The sequence below is a fragment of the Aythya marila genome, assembly GCF_965140915.1.
Source record: "Aythya marila genome assembly, chromosome: 7".
NCBI classification, from domain to species: Eukaryota; Metazoa; Chordata; class Aves; order Anseriformes; family Anatidae; genus Aythya; species Aythya marila.
In genome coordinates, this window is record NC_139048.1 from 2,463,387 (window position 1) to 2,485,761 (window position 22,375).

At 39.2% G+C, this 22,375-nt stretch overlaps 1 protein-coding gene across 4 annotated transcripts; it reads right to left on the reverse strand.

Annotated features, from left to right (window-relative positions):
* Positions 1-989: 989 nt before the first annotated feature.
* MKI67 (marker of proliferation Ki-67) lies at positions 990-21,909 on the reverse strand. Of its 4 annotated transcripts, none has more exons than XM_082764478.1 (16): positions 21,884-21,909; positions 20,577-20,690; positions 18,869-18,950; positions 18,672-18,787; positions 18,088-18,157; positions 17,138-17,192; positions 14,526-16,022; positions 13,958-14,196; positions 12,819-13,239; positions 11,279-11,394; positions 10,441-10,612; positions 10,194-10,328; positions 7,949-9,354; positions 6,761-6,836; positions 3,105-6,188; positions 990-1,626 (listed from the first exon to the last, which is right to left on the reverse strand). In XM_082764478.1, exons 2-16 carry the CDS (start codon positions 20,666-20,668, stop codon positions 1,478-1,480), a joined length of 7,710 nt encoding a protein of 2,569 aa, XP_082620604.1. In that variant the 5' UTR covers positions 20,669-20,690; positions 21,884-21,909; the 3' UTR covers positions 990-1,477. The 4 variants fall into 4 exon arrangements, with proteins under 4 accessions (XP_082620604.1, XP_082620603.1, XP_082620601.1 ...); XM_082764477.1 differs by having other exon boundaries at positions 17,138-17,195; XM_082764475.1 differs by having other exon boundaries at positions 17,138-17,210.
* Positions 21,910-22,375: the final 466 nt, after the last annotated feature.

The window sequence follows — 22,375 nt, forward strand, 5'->3', positions numbered from 1 at the left end:
GATACAGGATTAGGTTCATGAAAATGGCTTTGTGAAGTCTCCCTGTTGCAGTTAAGGAGACTGAGTCACAAATAGAACATGAGAAAATGAGAAAATGAGTGCAAGGAAAAACTGGAGTTGTTCAACATGCAAGGACTTCATATAGATCCAGTAAAATTGGTAAAATTCTGTAAAACTCCAAGGTTACTAGTCTAGACCTACTGCTTGAGTTGTTGCTGATACAAGAAGCATGAAACTACATGACCTGGAATTTGGGATGATCATAAATCCTGCACCACAGACCCAATTAAACATTTTGGGTGAAGATGCTCCTCTCATTTCAGAGGCTGAAATCTAAGCTGGTGGAAGCAACCCCTCACTCCTCTTATGGTAACACTTGAAAATGCAGATTTCACAAAGCAGAACTTGCCCAAAGAGCCATTCATCTTCTCCAAAAGAAGCCCTAAGAAAAACATCAGGAACATAAACTCTATCTGGTCTTCCATAGAAATCTATTACTTCTCCTAGACTATATGAAAATGTAGGTTCTTAATTGGGGTCTTAAAAATGCAGTTAGATACCTGAGCTGAATTTTTTTTTTTTTTTTTTTTTTTTTTTTTTTTTGCATTTAATAGAGTAGCAGAAAGCTATCACCCTTTGAGATGTGGGCACACCAACACAGGCCATCAGATGCTGACCATTAGAAAATATTCTCCAAACCACATTCAGTATTCCACATCAGCTGCAGCTCTGAAAAGGGCAACATCACAACCTCATACACTCACTGCTCCTCCCTCCCAGTGCTCACCTCCCTTTACAAGCACTGCACAGCGTGGCCATGTTTACAAGAGAATTGCCTGCATTTCAGAGACACCCACATTACACTTCCAAAAATTATGGCATGTGGCTAAAAAAAATTAAATATGGTTGTAAGAGGACAGTAGTAATTACATCCGTAATTATTCCTAAGAACACAAAACACAGAAGTCCCAAATTGTTTACAAATTTAATGGCTTACAAATCTGTACTCAGTAAAGATTGTTTTTTTCTTTAAAAAATAGCATTTTCATTCATAGTAGTTCTACTAATAAATCTATAGTTTTTAAAAGAATATTTACAGAACTTTAATGAAAAAATAAGACTTAAGCACATAAAATTTAAGCAGAAAATAGCTTACAATTACACTGGCAGTAAAGTAACATGGCTTCCTGGCTACTGTATTCATTACCATAAAAAAGGGGATAAATACGAGCATAAAAGATTTATTTTTCTGCTTGCCATTCTGCACAAGCATCGCATGGTTTAGGAACCACTATATGTATCTACTAAAACAGGCGGCGTCATATCTGTAAACACATTAAGAAAAGTACTCTGATAATATCATCAGTGATTGCTTTACAAAATCTGAACTTAAAATCTGAGCGTAAGTCAAGTCACATTAAAAATTCCAATTTCATTTACAGAATCATTCTAAAAACTGACTCTTCAACTGTTAAGTCTATTTTCTCGTTCTTGCACTTGCTCTTGTGCTTGCTCTTGTTGTCCTGTTCGTCCCTCCAGCAGTCTGAGTTGTCTTCACGTTGCCTTCAAGTTTTTCTTCAGTTTTGTTTCTTTTCCCTGTTTTGGGTGATCTGTTTTCACCATTCTCTATTCGTAGACAGAAATATTAAATGTAAATTTACATCATAAATCAAGCATTTTGTAGAAAGTCAATCTTCAGTTACATTGTTTTTTAAGGGAGATGTCCCTAATGACTACGTTCCAAAGATTACATTTATGAGTTCAACAAACCAGTTACAAAACCCACACTTCTGCACATCCAATATCCTTTAAAATAGGTCCCCAAGGACATACAGCTATTTCTGAAAGTAGGTTAACATTAATGAGAGCACCAAAACCAATTAGCTATTATTTTAGCTAAAAATTCTTCTACTGATATGTAAAACTAAAACATATATAACACTGAAGAAAAAAACAGCAAAAATGAATGTACAGCAACTATTTTATTGTCCAGCTAGAATTGCAAAGTCAGGCTTGTAGTTCTAACAAACACACTGGACGCCTATGGAAGAATCTAGATGGCACAGACCAGTGAAGCTGCTCCAAGAGATGAGCATCGACCCAAGCACCACCATTAAAATCCATGTGGGGAATAAGGACCTCCCCCCAAAAGAAACTATTCAGACTGGTAGAAAAGCACCTAAAGAGATTAGTCCTTTGGGGAGTGCACGTAGTAGTGTCAAGAAGTGAAAACTAGCAGAAGTGTGAAGTCAATAAACCAAGACACAATACCTGGCACAATAGATGTACGTGTTACATTTGGATAAGCACATGTAACAGATAAAGAGACGAAGAGAAATGAAACTGAGAGCATGGCCAAATCACAATAGGATTAATGCACATAACCTGCCAGAAAATTCCTCGTGTATCTGTAAGGATTCATTATTTCCATTTGATTATATTTATTTGACGATAATTTCTTATTACAACGTGGTATCTTTAAAATTTTATCACATCCAGCTGAAAGGTTTAAGGAATATTTCAAGTGTCTGAAGCTAGAGCTCTATTAGCTTGGGGAAAATAAAACTGAAAAACGGGAAAAGTGAGAGACACGTGGAACTTCTGCTGTCATTTGAGCTCAAATACAGCTCCAAGCCCTTCTAGCACCAACTTCATTACAGCACTGAGGAGTCGTACAAGCTACCCAAAAACTGGACATAAAAAAGCAGGAGCTTAGATGGTATTTAGGAGAAAACAAGCACAAACAATGGGTGCTACAAACATAATTATCATGCTATGCTCATCACCACCTGTAAGTTAGTTAACTGCTGTTATTTAACCTGCAAGTTACGGATTGAGAGAGCAGAAGAGCATGAGGGCATTTGAATAACTCAGCAGAAGAGGAAAACAGCTGTCAGATGCCATACAATCAATCCATTCTGCTTTGGAGAAATACCTGGTTTGTACAGGATAACCTAGCCCCTTCTTTACTTACCTCTCTTTGCTACATTAAAGACCCACTCTCTATTTACATTACACTATGGCAGCCAACAGTAATAACAACGTGTACAAAATTCTAAACTTAGCTATATGTAGAAAATAGAAAACAATTTTTTTCCCCTCACCTGATTTTAATTTTTTGGGTGGTACATCATCTGCTGGCAACTGACATTTTCTTCTGCGAGAAGTGGAAGTTGTCTGTTGGGTAGGGGTAACCTCTTTTCCTTTTCCAGACTGATTACTTTCTTCAGAACCAGTGGGTATCAAACACTGCGTTTCCGAAATGTTGCCGTTTTCAGGCAAGTTGCCATTATCACAAAGAGAAGTAGCTGCCTCTGGTTTGAATTGTACATTTTTCCTCTTATTTCTCAGTTGCCTATGTTTTTCCTGGGATGAGTTATTTTCCAGAGCTGTACCTTCACCTTCCTTAAGGATTCCGTTTTGACCTCTGTCTTCAGGCAAGACAAGCTTTTCCCTGAGAAAGGTTGAACTAGTTTCTTCAGATTTGGAAGGAACTATTTTCCTTCTGCCTGCCTTCGATGGATTTTCTTTTCCTGATTGGGTTACTTCCAAAAGTATACCCTGTTGCTCTTCGGGAGTTTCATTCTTACCATCTTCTGGCAAACCTTGAAGTGAACTAGAACTAACAGCCAGTGAAGTGATACTACACTTTTTCCCTGAGTACCCTTTTGAAAGATCAATTTTTTCTTCGGAAGAAGGTTTTTCAGAAATCATTTTTTTAGCTTTCCTATTATTATTATTTCTGCTACTTTCTTTTGATAAGTTACGTTTTCCCTGAGCAGGAGTAGAAATTGTGGCTTCTAACAAGATGGCAGCTTCATTCCTTCTGCCTCTTTTCGGTTGATCTTTTAGACTTGAAACAACTGCACCTAATGGAACATTTTGATCTTTAGAAGCCTCTTCTTTACCATCATCTGCTGGCAAACCACGTTTTCTTCTAAGAGAAATGGAATTAGTTGTGTGTGACACTGGAGGAGTTTCTTTCCTTCTACCCCTTCCTAATGGCTTTGCTTTTGCACAGGACACTGATTCCAAAAGCACATTTTGTTCTTCATTAGTACTCTCCTCTTTATCATCAGTTTCTGACAAGCCACGTTTTCTCTGGAGAGAAGCTGAACTTTTTGCCTCTGCTGCTAGATCAATCTCTTTTCTTTTGTCCCTTGCTGATGCATTTGCTTTTGCCTGCAAAGTGTTATTTCCCAATGCTGGATTTTGATCTTCTTTCACAGTCATCTTTTTATCATCACCTTCTAGCAACCCACGTTTTTGTCTGGTAGAAAGAGAACTCACCGTTTGTGATGCTACAGCAACCTCTCGCCTTCTTCGTCCTCTCAGTGGAACTTCTTCTGTTGAAGAGGGAATAGCTTCCAAAGCTGGATCTTGATCTTTTGTAGAAGTCTCATCTTTACTATGATCTTTAATTAAGGTTTCTTTTTTTGTAAAGGTAGAACAAGCTGCTTGTGGAATGGAATCAACTTGCCTTCTTCTGCTCCTCCTTACTTCTAAAGGATTTTCTGAAGCCTCACGTTGATCATGTTTGCAAGCCATTCCTTCCTCATTCCCAGGTAAATTCCTTTCTTCTCCTAGAGCTTCGGAACTGGCTTCTTCAAGTTTAAAATTAACTTTTCTGCCTCTAAGTCTTCTATGTGTAGTTCCATTCTTTTGTGTTTGATTCTCTTGCAGGATTTCAGGTTGCTTTGGTTCATTTGCTTCCTGCTCATTTCTTGTCTGTTTTTGATGTCTATGAGCAATGCTGTCACTGTTTAGAGCAGTTACTGATGTGTCAGCTGTGTTGTTCTGGTCTTTCATTACTTGGTGTGCCTGCTTGACACAACTAGAGGCTGAAGACTCTTTGGGAGAAGATTCCTCTGTTTCTGACTTACATTTAAGCATAAGATCTAGGCTGTTTACATCCTGGGCAAATTCATCAGCCTTTTTCTCTGAAGAGTCTTTTTTCCCTCTCCTGCTTCTAGTTCTGTTTGCTTCTTGTTTGAATTCCAAGTTGAGAACAGTAACTGGCATTTTATCTGTCTCTCCAGAAGGTGATTCTGACTTTAATCTTTGAGATGCCTTTGTAGTATTTTCCTGAGCATTTTCCGCTTCATCTCCCAGAGATACTTTCCTCTCATTTTTGGTGGCTGATTGTGTTTCGGTAATGGTTTCATTTGAAGTCTCCTTTGCTTTCTGAACATTCTGTGTATTTTCAAGTGCCATCCCGCACATGTCTGTTTTTACTTCTGTTGGCTGTTTTCTAGCATTTCTTGAAGACTTACCTCTTTTTTCTGTTACCTTTACTTCAAGTTCAGTTCTGTTTCCAGATGCTTCTGTGGTGGCAGTCCCAGAAGTCTGCTCATCACCTTGTAGTAATTTTGCTGGTTGGTCTTTACGAAGTTTCCTTGTTGTCCCATGAAGTTCCTCTGAAGGAGCTTGTTCAACCTGTTCATTCCTAGCTCTTCTTGCTCTTTTGGGTGGAAGCAGTGCTTCTGTGTTTTCTATTTTTTTCATTCCTCTAGACCTCTTCTGATGCAATAGAAGAATTTCTTCTCTGTCTTCTACACTACCTTTGTCAGATGCGTTTTCAGATTTTTTTAAATCTGTTTGCAGTTGGTGATTTTCATCCTGACTGCTACTAGATACACTTTCTGTCTTTCTGCTTTGATCATCTTCAGTTACAGATGTGCTACTGATGTCATACTCCTGCAAAGTCTGTTTCCTATTTGCAGGATCTTTTTGTAGCACTGAAGAATCTTTTTCACGAGACTCAATATCCTCACTAGGATGTTTTAACTCCTTTGGTTCTTTAGTTTTACCTCTTCTCGGTCTTTGAGTATCAACTTGCTTTTCCACAAGTGAAATGGTTTTAACTGTTTTCTCATCAGGATGCTTTGAAACAATTTCTTTTTCCATGCATGGATTTGTTCTCCTTCCTCTTCCTGTATTTTTAGCTACTGAAGTTGAAGTACTGATCTCTCCCGTCTCTTCTTGGATGCTCATTTTCTCCAGACCTTGCAATTCTTTTGAATTTAAATCCTTTTCACACTGCTTTGTTGAAGGTGGATGTACAGTCTTCCTTGATCTGCCCCTTGTTAGTCTCTGGGTAGAGTGGTCTTCACTAGTTGACAACTTTTGTTGAGAATCTTTATCTTGCGAAGTATTTCCTTTGTCTTCTAAAACAGTTTTATTCCCTCCTACAAAGTTTGTAATATAGAAAAGAGCACAATCAAAAGTTATACATTACTATGCCTGATCAAAGTATCTCTTGAGTTTTAATTTTCCTAGTAAAGTGGTCTTGCTCAAATGAATCATATTTAATTTGAGGAAGTAATAGGGATTTGAACAGAATCCTAGAATAAAACCCAGTTTAGTACACAGATTTATTTGTTTTATTTGACAGGTAGCACTCAGGCTTTAAGATATATTTTGAAAGTCTTTGCAAATAAAGGTGATTTTAAGTGGATACCTTATCAAGGTTTTTTTTGTTTGTTTGTTAGTTTGTTTTTGTCTTTTTTTTTTTTTTAAAACACTGGTATGTTTGGAGATGCCACTGTTATTACATCAAACTACTACACCATTTCTTTAACACCAGTAGAATGTCAACACTGATGTTTGTTACAGATTACTACTCAAATTCCCTGAGCTTGCTTTGCTCCTTCCATACTATGAGATTTGGAATTTTTACAACGTGTTGGAACTTCACTAACACCACACAGTCCTGTATATTCATTATTACTCTAGTTAAAATAAAAGTATTTGTACTTACCATACTCATGACTGCCATTAGTACAAGCAGTTACAGCATCTTCTTGCTTAGGATCCATAACATTTTCTGACCTGACCTAAGGAAATAAGCAATAATCAATACATTTGTGTGTTTCTGACAGGACAAGAAATAACTAACTAATAGAAAATTAGGAGTGAAACAGTTGAAAAAAGTCCTGCCAAGTACTTTATGAGAAAATGAAGCCAACTTCGTTTGCTAACTGCATCATATATTTGGTACTAGCACAAAATTGAACTTAATACTTTTTATCTGAGCTAGTGTAGCAGTTTTTACAGTGAAAGACAACATAGTAGAGTTTTAAAAACCATTCAGTAAATGGGCTGAAAATTGTCTAGTAAGATTAGAAAAAGAGGATTATTGAATCTAAATCATTTGAATGTTTTGAAGTGTTTTATTGTAGTTCTACACAGACCAGCAATACTCATTTTAATCTATGGATCTGGGAGTCAACAAAAATCAATGCTAATAAAATACACAAATGACAAGAGTGATGAAGGTGCGAATTGTAAGGTCAAAATGGTAACCCAGAGCAGCCTCAGCAGCCATTTAGATAGGGTTCCTCTAAACAAAGTACATACTAATACAAGCAAACAGAGTAGAATTGGTGTCCATTCAGCAAGCAGTGAATGAAAGCCTTATGGGTGTGAAGAGCAATCAACTGACTACATGGTAACACAAAATTTTGGCAAAAGCTCAGTGCTCTTGGATGTTTAAAGAAAAAAAGTGTTTTGAATTTAATCTACAAGCTATGAAGAAGCTGTACAAAAAAACAAACATGCATATATCCCACTTATGAAAAGGAAGGCACAGAAAGAACTCCATTGTAGTTTGTAAGTAATTTAAGGGTGCTTTAAACATAACAGAAACAAATGACTAGAAAAAAAAAGTGCTCCTTCAAATTTGTGATCAGCTGCATCTTCTAGTTTTTACCCATTCACCTGGACAAAGCTACCAAGGAAAACACAGGTTGCTAACTTTACTGTTTTCAAATAAACATCAGGTGCTCTTCCAGAAGGTATTTTGTCAGCCACAGGTCTTGTGCATGAGATATTTTAATGAAAATACAATGATATAAAACATGTCTTATTAGATGGCCTAAGAGTTCACTTCAACCACAGGCTCCAAGCTTAAATAAACTCTTTCCAGAAGCTAAAGAAAATATTTTACCTTCATTTCCTCTGATGCATCAAACATTTCCTTAACTCCAACATAGTCCACTTCAGAATCAGAATTTTTCTGTCTGGCTTCTGCCATAAGCCTCTCCAGACCCACAAAGTCATCAACTGGATGATATTTCTCTCTTGGAGTTTGCACTAATCTACTAATTCCAAACATATTTTCTATGGGTTCAACTTTTTCCTTTGGAGTTCTGAAAATACGGCTGACCCCAACCATGTCTTCTACTGGCTGATGTTTCAATTTTGGATTTTTCTGGATTAAATTAACTCCTGTCACATCTTTTACTACCTCCTTGTTTTGTACTGGAGTCTCCGGCAATTTTTGTAAGGCATTTTCATCTGTAGTAGGTTCCAGTTTTTGCTGTGGGGTCCTTGTGAGCTGCTTGATGCCTGACAGGAAATCAGTAGGCTCTACAGGCTCTGGTTTCTGCTTGGGGGTCTTCATGAGCTGCTTGATGCCAGAAAGGACCTCAGCTGGCTCTGGCTTCTGTTTTGGGGTCTTCATGAGCTGCTTGATGCCAGACAGGACCTCAGCTGGCTCTGGTTTCTGTTTGGGGGTCTTCATGAGCTGCTTGATGCCAGACAGGACCTCAGCTGGCTCTGGTTTCTGTTTGGGGGTCTTCATGAGCTGCTTGATACCCGACAGGACCTCAGCTGGCTCTGGTTTCTGCCTGGGGGTCTTCATAAGCTGCTTGATGCCAGACAGGACCTCAGCTGGCTCTGGCTTCTGCTTCGGGGTCTTCATGAGCTGCTTGATGCCTGACAAGGCCTCTACAGGCTCTGGCTTCTGCTTGGGGGTCTTCATGAGCTGCTTGATGCCAGACAGGACCTCAGCTGGCTCTGGTTTCTGCTTTGGGGTCTTCATGAGCTGTTTGATACCCGACAGAACCTCAGCTGGCTCTGGTTTCTGCTTCGGAGTCTCCATGAGCTGCTTGATGCCCGAAAGGACCTCTACAGTCTCTGGTTTCTGCTTCGGGGTCTTCATGAGCTGCTTGATGCCCGACAGGACCTCAGCTGGCTCTGGTTTCTGCTTGGGGGTCTTCATGAGCTGCTTGATGCCCGACAGAACCTCTGCAGGTTCTGGCTTCTTCTTTGGGGTTCTTAATAGCTGCTTGATGCCTGATACAACCTTGACTGACTCCAATTTCTGATCTGGAGTTTTCCTTTTACTTGCCAATTTCACCCGAGAGGCTTGTTTCTCTGCAGTTACTGACACACTATCCACATCAAGATCTTCTTCCAGCACAGCTCTTCTTCTTTCAGGAGTTTTGGTGGATATTATGTCAAACACAGACTTTGGAGATTCCTTCTCTCTCAGCAAATAGGAAATGTCTTGACAATCCAGTTTCTGCTCTGAAGCATCTGGAGTATTTAATGGTGACACCATCATCTCTCCTGAAATAAACAGTAGGTTTATCTAATTTGGCAAACAAACTAAGCAGAAAATCCAAACATTCCAATCGTTGTATAACTAAGTAAAAAATGGATTCAATCAGCCAAAGCTTTCTACAAGCTAAATCCAAAACTGTGTTTCAGCAATTGGTTTGATAATTAGCAAGAAGGCAATTAGCTCCTACAAGGCACAGCATACGTTAAAAAAATTAAGCCTAAAAAACCTTGATGATTTTTTATTTAATCTGATAAAAATCATTAGTATTACTACTCTGAATATTGGATAATTCATTCTTGATTTTTGTTGGTGATTCACTAGATGCTCACTTTTGCTAAATTCTTAGTAAAACAGAATTTAAAGAATTCTAAGTTATTCAGGAACACGACTGATATGCAAAGTCATATGCAAAAGACAGGAAAAAAAAAGCTAAGTATCATCTTAACACAAATCTTCCTAATCTGACATTTTTCTTAAGTAGAATCTTTGCAAAATTATACAGCATAACCACTCCCTGCCGTAGGATTTTGTCATTGAATCTAGATGTATCCCCTGACAAATGATTAAAGGATTGCCATGCTTCAACACAAGGTTTGTCTGAAACAATACTTCAGCATTTACAAGTTCGATATAAAACTGAATGAATAAAAAAAACACCTACCAAAAAATGAACTGGAGCTACTGGAAAAACGTCCTCCAATACACGATAAAAAAAATCAATGGTTGCAAGTTGCTTCATCTCTACACTAAGTCTGCCTAGCATTAGGCTACACACTGTCAGTGAGTTGCAGACACAGCTACCCCAAAGTATACTTTAATATTTCTTTCCCATTAACAACCATACCAGATTCTTCAGGAGTATGCAGTTCAGAAATGTCCATTGAGGTGCACGGTGGTGTAAAATCACTGTTATGAACAGTGCTCGAAGGTGATCTTTTTCCACTCGTATTTTCTGGAGTTTGAAACATCTCAGCCAGCCCTATAAATTATATTCAGAAAAATGAGCACTTATTTTGGAAAAAAAAAAAAAAAAAAAAAAAAAAGCACAGTTGGCAGAACCAGTAACAGGTTTTAAAAATCTCACAACGTACCTGTGAAGCTCTCATCCATATTCAAGTTTTGTTTCAAGATTGGATTTTTCACCACTTTAGGGACCTGTCCAGCCATTCTAACAGTGGTAGAGTACGCTCTACCTACAACTATTGTAGCAGGAGACTCTGCGTGCCCTGTGCTAAAATGACCTTTTATTTTTCTTTCTGGAGTCTATAAAGGAAAAAAATAAATAAAAATTAGGACACAAAGATCCCTTTTATTTAAAACCTAGCCAGAATCACTCAAGAGATTCCACAAATTTACTGGTCACATTTAGCTAATACAGACTGCTGGGTGTACAGAAGTGTTAAATTGCAGCTACTTTAAAGGGCTGATTCATTGTGAAATGCAGCTCATATATTCATTTAAGATTAGAGTGACTATGCTCAATGAGCATCTGAGACAACTTTTCTTAGCTTTCAGAAATGCTCAGGGATTATCCTGAGAGTGCTTCAGTCTTACTCCTTTCCACCTGCATAGAATCCTTTAGGTTGGAAAAGACCTTCACAATCATCCAACGACCAACCTCACCACCACGTAAAGTGGTTAAACCGTAACAGAACCTCTTTCAAACAGCACTACAGCTTCAACTGTAGACAAGGGACAAATACTTACTCCATCCACACAACACAATTGGTTATTTAGATATATTCTTAAGATGTTTTGAATTAATACAGTTCAGTAAATTCAAGTAGATTTACACGCTGTGAGAAAGACACCAATACCCATTTAACATCTTGCCAAAATCTCAAACTTCCAGCTTCTGCAGTTAAATGCCAACAAGCTGTTTCAAGGTTAAGCAAACCCCCAAACCTTAAAAAGAAGTAAAACAAATACCTTTGGCGACTGTGTTGTCTTCTTCATTGGTCTTCCTTTTGGGGCATGTTTTTTAACGGCCTTTGCCTGTGGTCTTGCAACACCCAATTTTACCACTTCTGCCCAAGATTTCGCAACTACAAAGCAAAACAGACACAATAACCTTAACTGTCAGCTGTGTAAACAGGAGTTCACAGCTATTTATGATTCCAAAGGATTTGCTGCAGTCAGAAATCAGAACTAGAAGTCTGAATGTTTGATAACAGCAATATCAAACTATGCTCAAGAGCTATGGGGAAAATGCTTCCAGTTGGAAAACACAATTGCAAGCTGAATCTTAACGACTGACTGTCCAAGCATCCAGTCCGTTTCCACAACAAAAAGCATCATACAGCACAGATTCTGGAACGTAGTGCTGACCTCATTCTGTCCTCACTCCCTGCTGGAGTTCAAGAAGCATTTGGACAGTGCTCTCAGACATGTGGTCTGATTTTCTGGGCGGTCATTTAAGGACCCAGGAGTTAAACTTGATGATCATTGTGGGTTCCTTCCAATTCGGGATATTCTGCGATTCTGTGAAATATTTTCCTCATTACAAATTTGCCATAAGCCTTTCAGTCTTGCACTTTATTTTACCTGAATTTTTCCTTAACAGAATGTAAGGTTTAACAGCAAAATTTTATTTTATTTTTTTTTGTTAAGTGAAACATATCCAGGATTAACCAGGAAGGCCTGTGATTTTATCTCACCATATAATAGGGCTATCACTGAGACACTGCACACAGCATGTTATTCACAACTTTAAAATGATTCTACAGAAAATGAAGATAGGAAAGAATAATAAATTGCCAGATGAATGTTGATATTGATGGGAAATTTTAAATTTGACTCTGAAAGAGTCAAATTGATATAATTTGTTTTCATAAATTAAAGACATCTCATCTTTAAGTGTTTTCGTAAAGATTAAATCTTCAAGAACCAGATTCCCTCTCAATTTTTCCAATGGTATCAAAACTATTTTGACCAACATTTGAATTTGAATGTTCAACAATTAAAATATTTGTGTCTCAATGGTTATCATCCATGTCTGCCATACACCCAACAGTTACAGGCAGTCCAGTCTACAACTGACAGCGTGTGAACTGGCTAGGGAAAAAGGCATAAAGAAACTAAGCTGAATACAGGTAAAATGCATGTTTTCACCAACAAAAATTATTGAACTGAAATCGTATCAGTTATGTACTACTCCAAATTGAGGACTTGGAGGATCAATACCGCAATTAACCTAACAGAACTTTAATTCTACCATTTTTCAGTTTCTGAGTATTAGGATTTGTGTTCTAAATACCATGTTATAAATCTAATTGCTAAAGCAATGTGTAAGTGTGAGAACATAAAATTTTGCAATTCTCAGATGATTCAAAAAAAATCCCCCAAACCATCAGAATATACATCGATCATTTGGTGGTCTCAGAATAAAACTAGTAATAGGACTACTTCAGTTTTGTAGCTGTTTTTTAAAGCAGTTGAAATCTTATTAAAATTAACTGCTGATACAAACCTAGCAAGTTGGCAGTAGAGGCACCGCTTCTTCTTTTTGAATTGATAACTGCTACAGCACCACTCCTCCTCTTCATGGGAGTCTTCTTTGAACTACGTCGTGAACTTCTTGTTAATTTGTTAGGTGTTGCCACTGAGGTTTCATCATCTTGGCTAACACGATTAGATTTAGGTGTTTTCTCTAGGGCACCATTTTTCTCCCCTGTATTCATATCTTTTGCAACACCGTTCTGCTCTTCTGCAATTGGCGATGGTGTTGTGATGTGCGAAACAGAGAAACGTCCTTTTGTGTAAGGTGCTGGAGAGCCTGTAGGAAGCTGCGGTGTTGCTTTTCCAGAGTCAGGGGAAGAGGCAGCTGGGGGTGTCTGGGCTGGCAATTTTTTTGGTGACATTTTTTCTTTTTGCAAACATACAGAAAGTTCCTGGTAGAAAAAAAAAAATAAAAAATTACTGTGCAAAGCTAAACTACAGATGTTCTTTTCTATCTCTGAAAAGTAAATGCAATGGTATAAAATAGCATCAGATCAGTTGAAAAAGCCTTAGATGTTACTCTCTAAGAAGAAAGCAAATTGGCAACAACTTTTAAATTTCAAAAGCCTCCAATAGCCTGTGCAAATCCAATTGAACAAATTAACTTTGTTACTCTAGTTTATTCAAAACAGTCTTATTCCCATAAAGTGCACTACAGGCTTTCACTAGTTTAAATCAGCAGCTGAATGTTTTTAGACTTCTGGCCAAGCCACATGGCCATAGCTTGCATAGTCTGGCAACAAACTACTTTTTCTAGATTGCGTCTGTTTTCTGCTATTTACGATTAACTGGTGCCAGTAGATTCTGCTGTTAAGCACAAGCACACAAATATACTCCTAAACATGCATGAGAAGAAGCAAAAACGTGTGGTGAAATGAAACACACCCACTGGATAGAGAGAGGTAGACGAACAATAAGCTGCACATCCTCCTTTGGAGGAAAAAGTTTAAAAACGCTGATTAAAAAATACCATATTAATTCCCAATGAATATGTCCACTTCCTAACATACATCTTTATTATTTATTTTTAATTTTTAGAAGTCTTTGAATTTACAAGTTCTGTTCGCACTACTTAGCTTATCAACTCAATTAGCCTCAGCATTTATTTACCTGGACTGCAAAGTGCTTCAGCCCCTGAGCCTTTTTCAGCACTGCACGTGGGGAGCCTCCAAACGGTAAGCTCAGTCTTGCAGGAATCGCACCTCGTTTAAGGGGTGAGTTGGGAGGCAAACTTTTGTCAAAGAGCTCTGGACTTAGATGACCACCAAAAGACACTCTTTTTCTCTTGCCTAAAGGCTGAGGTAACAGATCACTGCTCTTCCTCTTCTGAGATACTGTTTTTGTGTTACCTAAACAAAAAATAGCAATAATTGAATATATCTCCACAAATCAAAGAATCCAGGAAGTCACCATTTTAACCAGCACAGGAAACAATGCTTACTTGGGCATTTTAAAGTCAGAAACATATTAGAAAGTAACTCATTTACATTCAATTGGAGAAAATTTTATAGAAATTATTGGTTATTTTTAGGGTCATATATATAAAAACATGATAAATTTACAGAACCAACATTATTAATTAATAATGCAATTAATTATATATTTAAATGGAAAAATTCTCACAAAAACTAAGAGATTTTCTCCAATTAAGTGCCAACAAGGCGCGAAATCTATTTACCTGATTCTTCTTCAGCCAACAGATCAGAAACATTCATTTCTGAAACAGCCTCGTTGCCTTCCAGTACACTAGCACTTCCCGAAGACCTTTTTGATGATAATCTCCGAGGTCTTAGAACACTGGCATCTTCCAAATCTGATTTCTGATTACACCCATTGGTGGTCAGATCTTGTTGAGTTCCACTGTCCTGTCTGTCTACAGTCTTATTGTCGTGTTCTTCAACTGCATTTGTCTCCAGTGCTTTCTCAGTTCGCAGTTCAGAGGTCCTCGGCCTACCCCTTTTTCTTCCAGAGCTGGATTTCTGACTAGCAGGAGATGCCAGTTCTGATGTTAACTCTCCTGAAGTTGGTGTCTCTGAATGGATGCTTTTGTTTAAAAATTCTTTACTTTGCCTGACATTTCTTCTGGGACTCTTGGAATTAGAAGCAGGAGACTCAGAATCTCTCTTTTTTGAATCTACATTTGTCTGATCACAGATTTCTTTCAGCACTTCTACTTTCCCTGATTTTCTTGGTGTATGTTGTTTACTATTTCGTCTCTGTTTTACGCATTTATTTTCTGCCAAAGGCAGTTGTTGGAGGCTATCGTTTCTGCACACTAAATCTTCCCTTTGAATTTCAGCTGAAATTTCTGAAAAAGACTTAAGTTCCAACAGCACATCTCCTCGAGCTGTCGGAGTACCAATATTTACAGAACCCACCCCAGTAGCTTCGTTGGTAGGTGACATGAAACAAGATCGAGGACTCTTCCTTCTGGGGGTTGGTGTAGACATAACATGTTTGTCTACTTCAGAAACGTTTGTCATGTTTGTTGTCTGTGCTATTTTCTCTGCTGTTATTGCAGAGTTGTAGATTTTCACCTCATCCGCATAACCCAAGCGTTCTATGGAGCATGGCTGCAGCAGACACGCTGCATTTCTGTCATTCTCCTTACTGGGTTTGGGTGTTTTGGCTGTAACTTCAGTGCCTTTAGCTTTACCTGGCGTACTTTCTTCCTTATGATCTTGCAAGTTACTTCTCCTGCGAATACTTTTTGTCATCTCCTTTGAAACAGAAGTTTGCGGACTTCTGGTAAAACATTTCTTGGTAGCACTTCCTACCACTGAGATTTGATTAAGTTCTGAACTAATTACTTCTTGTTTCATTTTATATTCTTCATTATTTTCACTTATGCCATTTTCTTTTCCTTTAGTCGGGTTTACAAGATCACAACTTGATGTAATTTGAGCACTTGGTTCCTGCAGGGCACCCTTACCACCTTCTTTTCCAGCTTTTTCAGGTACATTTCCTCCTTGCAGAGTTTTTTTCACTTTAATCTCATGTTTCAGTGTTTCATAGAGTTTACTAAAGGGAGACATTTCAGTTTGCTTTTTAATAGATTGTTTTATCTTATATGAAGATTTAGGTGTTTGTAGCTTAACTGGTAAGGCTTTGGACATATTTTCCTCTGTACTTTGTTTATTTTCATCAGCATTTTGTTCTTCGCACTCAGAATGATCTACAGCATAAGCAAAGCAAAAACAAAGTTATGTAAAAAAAAGCAGAAACATAAGTAAAGTTCCTTAAATACAGATGAGAATTCCCTCCTTTCCTCTACCAAGACTAGCAACCAGGCTCCAGGATATAGGACCGTGCACAAAGCTGTTTACAATAACAATTCTCTCATAATAAAAACATTAGTTGTGAAATGTTTAATAAATTTTAAGTTGCAATCTGGACCTTATCCCAAATTCAGATAAGGCAATTTGTATTTCATGCTGCTGTTTTTCTTCGGTGGCTTATATACCTATCTTTCATGGCTGCCACAAGACAAATCTGTGAACCCAGAACTAAACAATCACTGAGATCAGCTTTCCACAATTCAGTCAGTTTTCTGTCTTGCATTTACCCAGGTGCTGTATTTTTTTATTTTTTTATTTTTTTTTTTAACTGTACCAATGCTTCTCTAGGGTAAAGCAAGACAATAAAACAGAGCTAGCACCTCCCAAATGAGACAGAGCAAGTGACCGCACGCATGCTGGAGGCCTGAAGTAACATGCTTCACTTCACATTTTCCACGCACAGAGCAGTCAGCTAGCAGGGTTCATCCAAGAAGTTGCCTTTCTAAGCCACAAGAAGCTGAGCCCTCGTGAACATTTACACATCCACAGTCTCAACACTGCCATATACCAGCATGAACGTCTGCTAAAACAAATGCTGACATGTCCACTTCTCTTAGATGCAACGGGAAATACACGTAAAGATGTAGAGACTAACAGACAAGGAAAAAGCACACTGATCAACTTTTGGAAAAGGAGATGGGGGGGTAGGAAGGAGATCCTTAAACGTGATCTTTTGGGATTTCAGCAAAGCTTTCAATACTGTTTCTCAAAAAGTGTTACTGCCCATTTGTCAGAAGGCAACAATGTGTTTTCCCCTGGCATGGGTAAATCACAGCATTTAAGTACAATGCAGTAGTACACTGACACAGGAATGTGTACTGTGCTCAGTTTGAAAAATCTTTAAATATATTTCTTTTGCTCTTTTCAACCTTGTTTTTCCTCCATATGCTAAGAATTAAAATAAAATTAAGGAGGAAGATGAACGCAACCCCCCTCTAATACAGGTACCAACCTGAAGATCTTTTAGATCCTGAAGTTTGCTTATGTAATAACTCCACTTCTGCCACCTGCTGAACATGAAGAACCTGTAAATTTGTACAACATTACAGCAGAGCAACAAATATTTATTTAGCTTTCTACTGAACATTGAAAAACACTAAATTTATAAATGTGTAAGCACTGCATCCTGAACAGGTTTAAAAGCACTCAAATTAAAATAGCACATTTCACCAGTTAAGAACACTAACCAATACTCCACACAGCAAGAGCTCAAGTCTTGTTTTATCATTATTAGCTCTAAAAGCAGCTGTAGCATATGAACATGTACAAGCACATTCTAAGCTCACTTTTGTACCAGACCTAGTGGAAGAATTTTATTTAAATAAGAGAAACATAACGTACAAAAATCTTCAATAGCCACGGTACTCACTAAGTAGCAATATCCCCTTGAAGGGTTAAAACATTGTTGGGAATGAAAAAAAGAAACAAATGCAAATAAATTATTAAAAGATAAACTTCGTTTGATATTTATAAATTCCAACAATTTACTATCACATAAAACAACACACTTTTGGAGGAAAAAAATGCTCAGGTTCTAGGGCAAACATCCCCATTTAAAAGTACAAGTATATCCAACGTTAATACTTTGTTTCCTGCATCATATCCTCTCCTCAAAAAAAGATAAGGATTAGTTTCAATAGGTTGCCTATAATCTTAATAGATGAGTAATAGATCTATTAACAGAAACTGATAACTCTAAAAATAATATATTGAGTTTAAAAAAGATACGAGTTCATTTGCGTTTTCAAACAGAAAGCTAGCCTACGATTGAAAAAATATTCCTCATTTAAAAAAAAAAAAAAAAAACAGACAAAACCCACAACGAAAACAGGGAAATAGAATTTATCCTTATCAATACTGATACCGATGTACTTATAAGTAAGCCTGTCACCACAAATTTACCTGCCGCGTTTCATCTTTTGGAGATCTGGATCGCCTTTTTCTTGGAGTTGATTGGAGAGGATATTCAAACCTGGATGAAATATTTTAAAAATAAAAACAAGCATTTTTTGGTTAAATAGCTGATAACTAAATTCCCATGATTAAGATAAATGACCTAGAAAGAGTTGTCCCACTCCCAGCAATACCAACATATTGCTTTAAAATACTTTCACTACATCAAAATATTCTCTTCTCCTAGAAATGTGTTTGTCCTTGAAACAAAATCAAAATGATCTCTCCAGACAATTCTATCTTTATTGATTTAGCTTAATATAATATATAAAAGTAATAAAAAAAATCTTTAAGCCGTCTTGCCTTCTGAAGAAGCTCTATAAGACATTGTAAAGAGATACAAAATAAACTAAATTATCTTTCTGAAAATGGTAAAATGATGTTTTAGGTTTTCCCAATCATCTACTGCTATCTCCTGTATCTTCATCTGGCAGGTAGAGACTGTCCAGAGTTCCCCACACTGTTTGGCTGCAGAACATGTTCTAGGATCAAGGCATTGTCTCCGTCAGAGACAGTTTGTCACTGGCACTTACCTGAAAGAACGATCAATAATAGTTAACACATCTCCGTGCTTCAGAGGTACAGGTTGCTGAAAACAGCTACCGTTCAGCTGCGTAGGATTTACCGTACTTAAATTTGTCAAGATTGCCTAGAAATAAAACAAAAATTTCAGTAGCCTGATGAGATGCAACAATGCAATACAAATATCATTAAAATATGCATATCTTACCTCCTCGTTTTCATTTACTTCAATTTTACAATGTTCTTTCGAGACCTGAGGCAACTGGATGCGGATGTCACATTCTGTTCTCCTAGAGGTGAAAATATAATTTGTGTTTACAGACATGCAGAGAAGACAAAAAAATCTCACTGCTGTAGAATTTGGTGCTTTGACATCCCAAATTTCCGCTAATAATTTGTATGACTGTATACAGAAGAACAAAGGGACAAGAAAATACATTGAATGAAATACTTAACGTGATGTCTATTGCACCAACAGAGTTTGGAACACTAGGAAAAAGCCAGAAAGTTATTGCTACCCCAGGGAAACCTTTTCTCCACCAAAGAAAAAAGTGAATGTGATCAGCAGTTCAAATTCCACCACTTTTCTCTGGACACATACATTTAATATATGCCAACAGACCTAAGGCAAGAGAGTAGTCACTAAGTTCTCCAGGTAAGAAACGGGGGGAATGCTGTACTTGGTGCTAATTTCTGTGATGAAAAGTGGTGGAAAAAAACAGCACTGCAGTAAAAAGGATTGAAAGAGAAACGCGGAGTCTAAAGCTTGGATTCTAAGTCACGTTATCAGCAAAATACACTCTGTCCAAAATCTGTCCTAGTGCTAACAATACAGAGATCAAAAAAAAAACAAAAAACAAACAGTGTCTGAGTATGGCACAGCTGGCTGAGAAGCAGCTTTTTCATCTGCCAGTAAAGCCAATTATTATAGAACTGGCTCCAGTGTGAAGCCACAGATTACCATTAGTGGCCAAAATTGTTAGAATGCAGGCTTGCCCTGCCTAACCCACCAGGGAGCGTTGAACTCATTCACCTTAATTGGATAAAAGAGTTGAGATCCTGAAGACAATTAAGTCTGAAAAAAAATGCAGGACATTAGGCAATGAACGGGAAGAAATGAACCACCTAAGGCTTTCAACTGTGACAAAAAAATATCAGGAGCTTATGTTTCTGTAATGCCAGAGAATCCATACTGGAAAAAAGGTAAAATAACCAAAAATCTTATCATGACAAGCCTAAAAAGACATTAAAACTAATTATCATCTGCCTGGGCAGCTCTGCTGAAGCCAAAGAAGAGTATTATTGACACTGCAGTGCTTCCCACAGACTGGCAGTACGGGATCTGATGTAGGACTGGATAATTAGTTAAGATATTAATCAATCAATCAGAGAAGTGCTGAGCAAACCCAGTTCAAGAGAAATAAAAACATTTATCAATTCTTGATACTAGCTCGTGCATTCCATTACTGAGGCCTTGGAGAACCAAAAAAATAATTAAAAAAAAATAATAATAAAATACATACAAAAAAGCACTGGTATGATCACAGTTGAATGCAAGCCACTTTCCCTTCTGCACTGGTTGGTTCTCTAGGACCTGCCCGCAGATAAAAGTGCCACCACTTGCTAATTGTACATACGTCACATGTAGAATACTTGTAATCTCATAGCTCTATCAGATCTCTTTGACAGAAGCTTCGGGGAAAAAAAAGAACTTTTTTAACACAGAAAGGTCAAAAAGCGATGACAAACAGTAAGTTCCGCTCAAGTAATGTTAGTCCAATACCACTTTTCCTACCTTGAACAGCATTCACAAATACAAACATTTCTTTCTTGCAAGTAAATATTAAAAAGATTCTGTCCATGGGAACTATCATTAATATTATTTCAATGCATCTGAGTACTCAACTCATTCTCACCTTCCAAATAAACAAGAACTTGCAGTGAGTGGAAAGTGAATTCCATCGGTCCCATTCCGTTTAATTACAATTATTTTCCCGAAGAGCGGCATCTTCAAACATAAGAAGTCTTACCTACGTGAGAATGTCAAAATTACTCATCCAAGCAATGATTTATTTTTATAAATATGTAAAGCAACATAACCCTTTTTTAATGCCATTCAAAACACTTCCTAAAGTACAGCAGAAGAGCCCTGTGCCCGTGCCACGTGAACAAAGTGCCTTTTCCATGTGTTTCCCTGCACCTGGGAACTATCCACCACGAGCATTGGCTGAAATCATGCACAGGAGCGCGGGCACTACACGTTTGGAGGAAACAACGCTTATAAGTGGTAAGAGCAGTCATCACGTGCTCACACAAACTTAGCAATACCGCTTTTACGTATGCGATAGCTGCTTGTTATCCATCAGAGCCTGCAAAGAGGCAGGACCACACGTACAATATTTCGTTCCATTGGGGATTTAAAGCTATATTCAGGCAAGCAGTCACTCCTGCTCACCTACTCCTGGCATGTTACTTTCCTCTCATGTACTGGGATGTATCTCAGACTTGGCTTTCAAGTAAAGCTGCCTTTGGAGTAAACCTAGAGAAGCCGTGACTGCGGCTGTAGCTATTTATCTGCAGCTCTCTGTCAGTGCCAGTTCTCACACCCGCAGCGGTTTCACAGAAACCCTGCTGCAGGCTGGGTCTCAGAAGCGACTGCATCTCCTGGGCTCTCAGGGAGCTGGCAGCACAGCGGGGGCAACAAACCTGCCTCGTCACCTTCCCCCAGGAGGAGGCCGAAGCACCCGTTATTACCACAGGATCAGGGTCCCCAGCGTTGCGTTAAACACAAACCTGACCAAACCACGACATTTCTCACCCCTTGGCCCGTCAGCAAATGAAGGAACGAAGGGGTAAGGCCTGGCAGGAGCCCTGCGGGGCCGGGTCCCTGAGGGGCTCCCACAGACACACACAGCGTGTGACAGCACTGACAGCGCCCCTCCACCAGCAAACCCTTGTTTGCCTATGCACGGTGCAGCGCCAAATAGCGCTGATTTTAAAGCAAGCCATACAAAAACACTTATAACCCGCGTATGGGATTAAAACCCATCATCCCCACACCACAAGCAGCGCAAGGCCAGCACCAAGCAGCGATCCCAGCCCGCTCTCAGCATCCTCCCCGGCACTCCGCTTCCCCAAGCAATAACCGCGTGTGGTTTTAAGGTTTATTCCCAACGCCAGCAGCCCCCCGTCCCCCCTCACCTCGCCCCGTCCCGGCGCTCACCCCCTCAGCGCGGTGCCGGCTCCCTCCTCCTCCTCCTCCTGCCGCCGCCGCCGCCGCTCCCCGCGGCGTCCCCCTCCCGCCCTTCCCGCGCGCGCCAGCGCCGCCTCCGCCCGCTCGTATCCCTCCGCCGAGCCGCTACAGGCACCTGAGGCACCCGAGGCACCGGGAGCTGCTGGAGCCGCCCCGACGGGACACGGCCCCGCACACCCAGCCCCGGTCGAGCCGCCTCGAGGCCCCCCGGCTCTACCCAGCGCCGCTCAGCGGACGGACTCTTTTAGCCGTAACGGCCGGCGCTATGGCGGAAGGAGACCAAAGCGGAGCTCTGTACGCATTCGAAAAGGAGCGCGGAGCGTCCCCATTGGCCCGAGGGGAGCGGCGTGTGGCGCGGCGCAGCCAATGGGAGCCGCGGAGGGCGTTTGATTTCAAATGGCCGCCGCAGGGCTGGCCCCGGCCCGCCCCGCCTGCAGCGGGCGGGGCGCAGCGGGCGGGCGG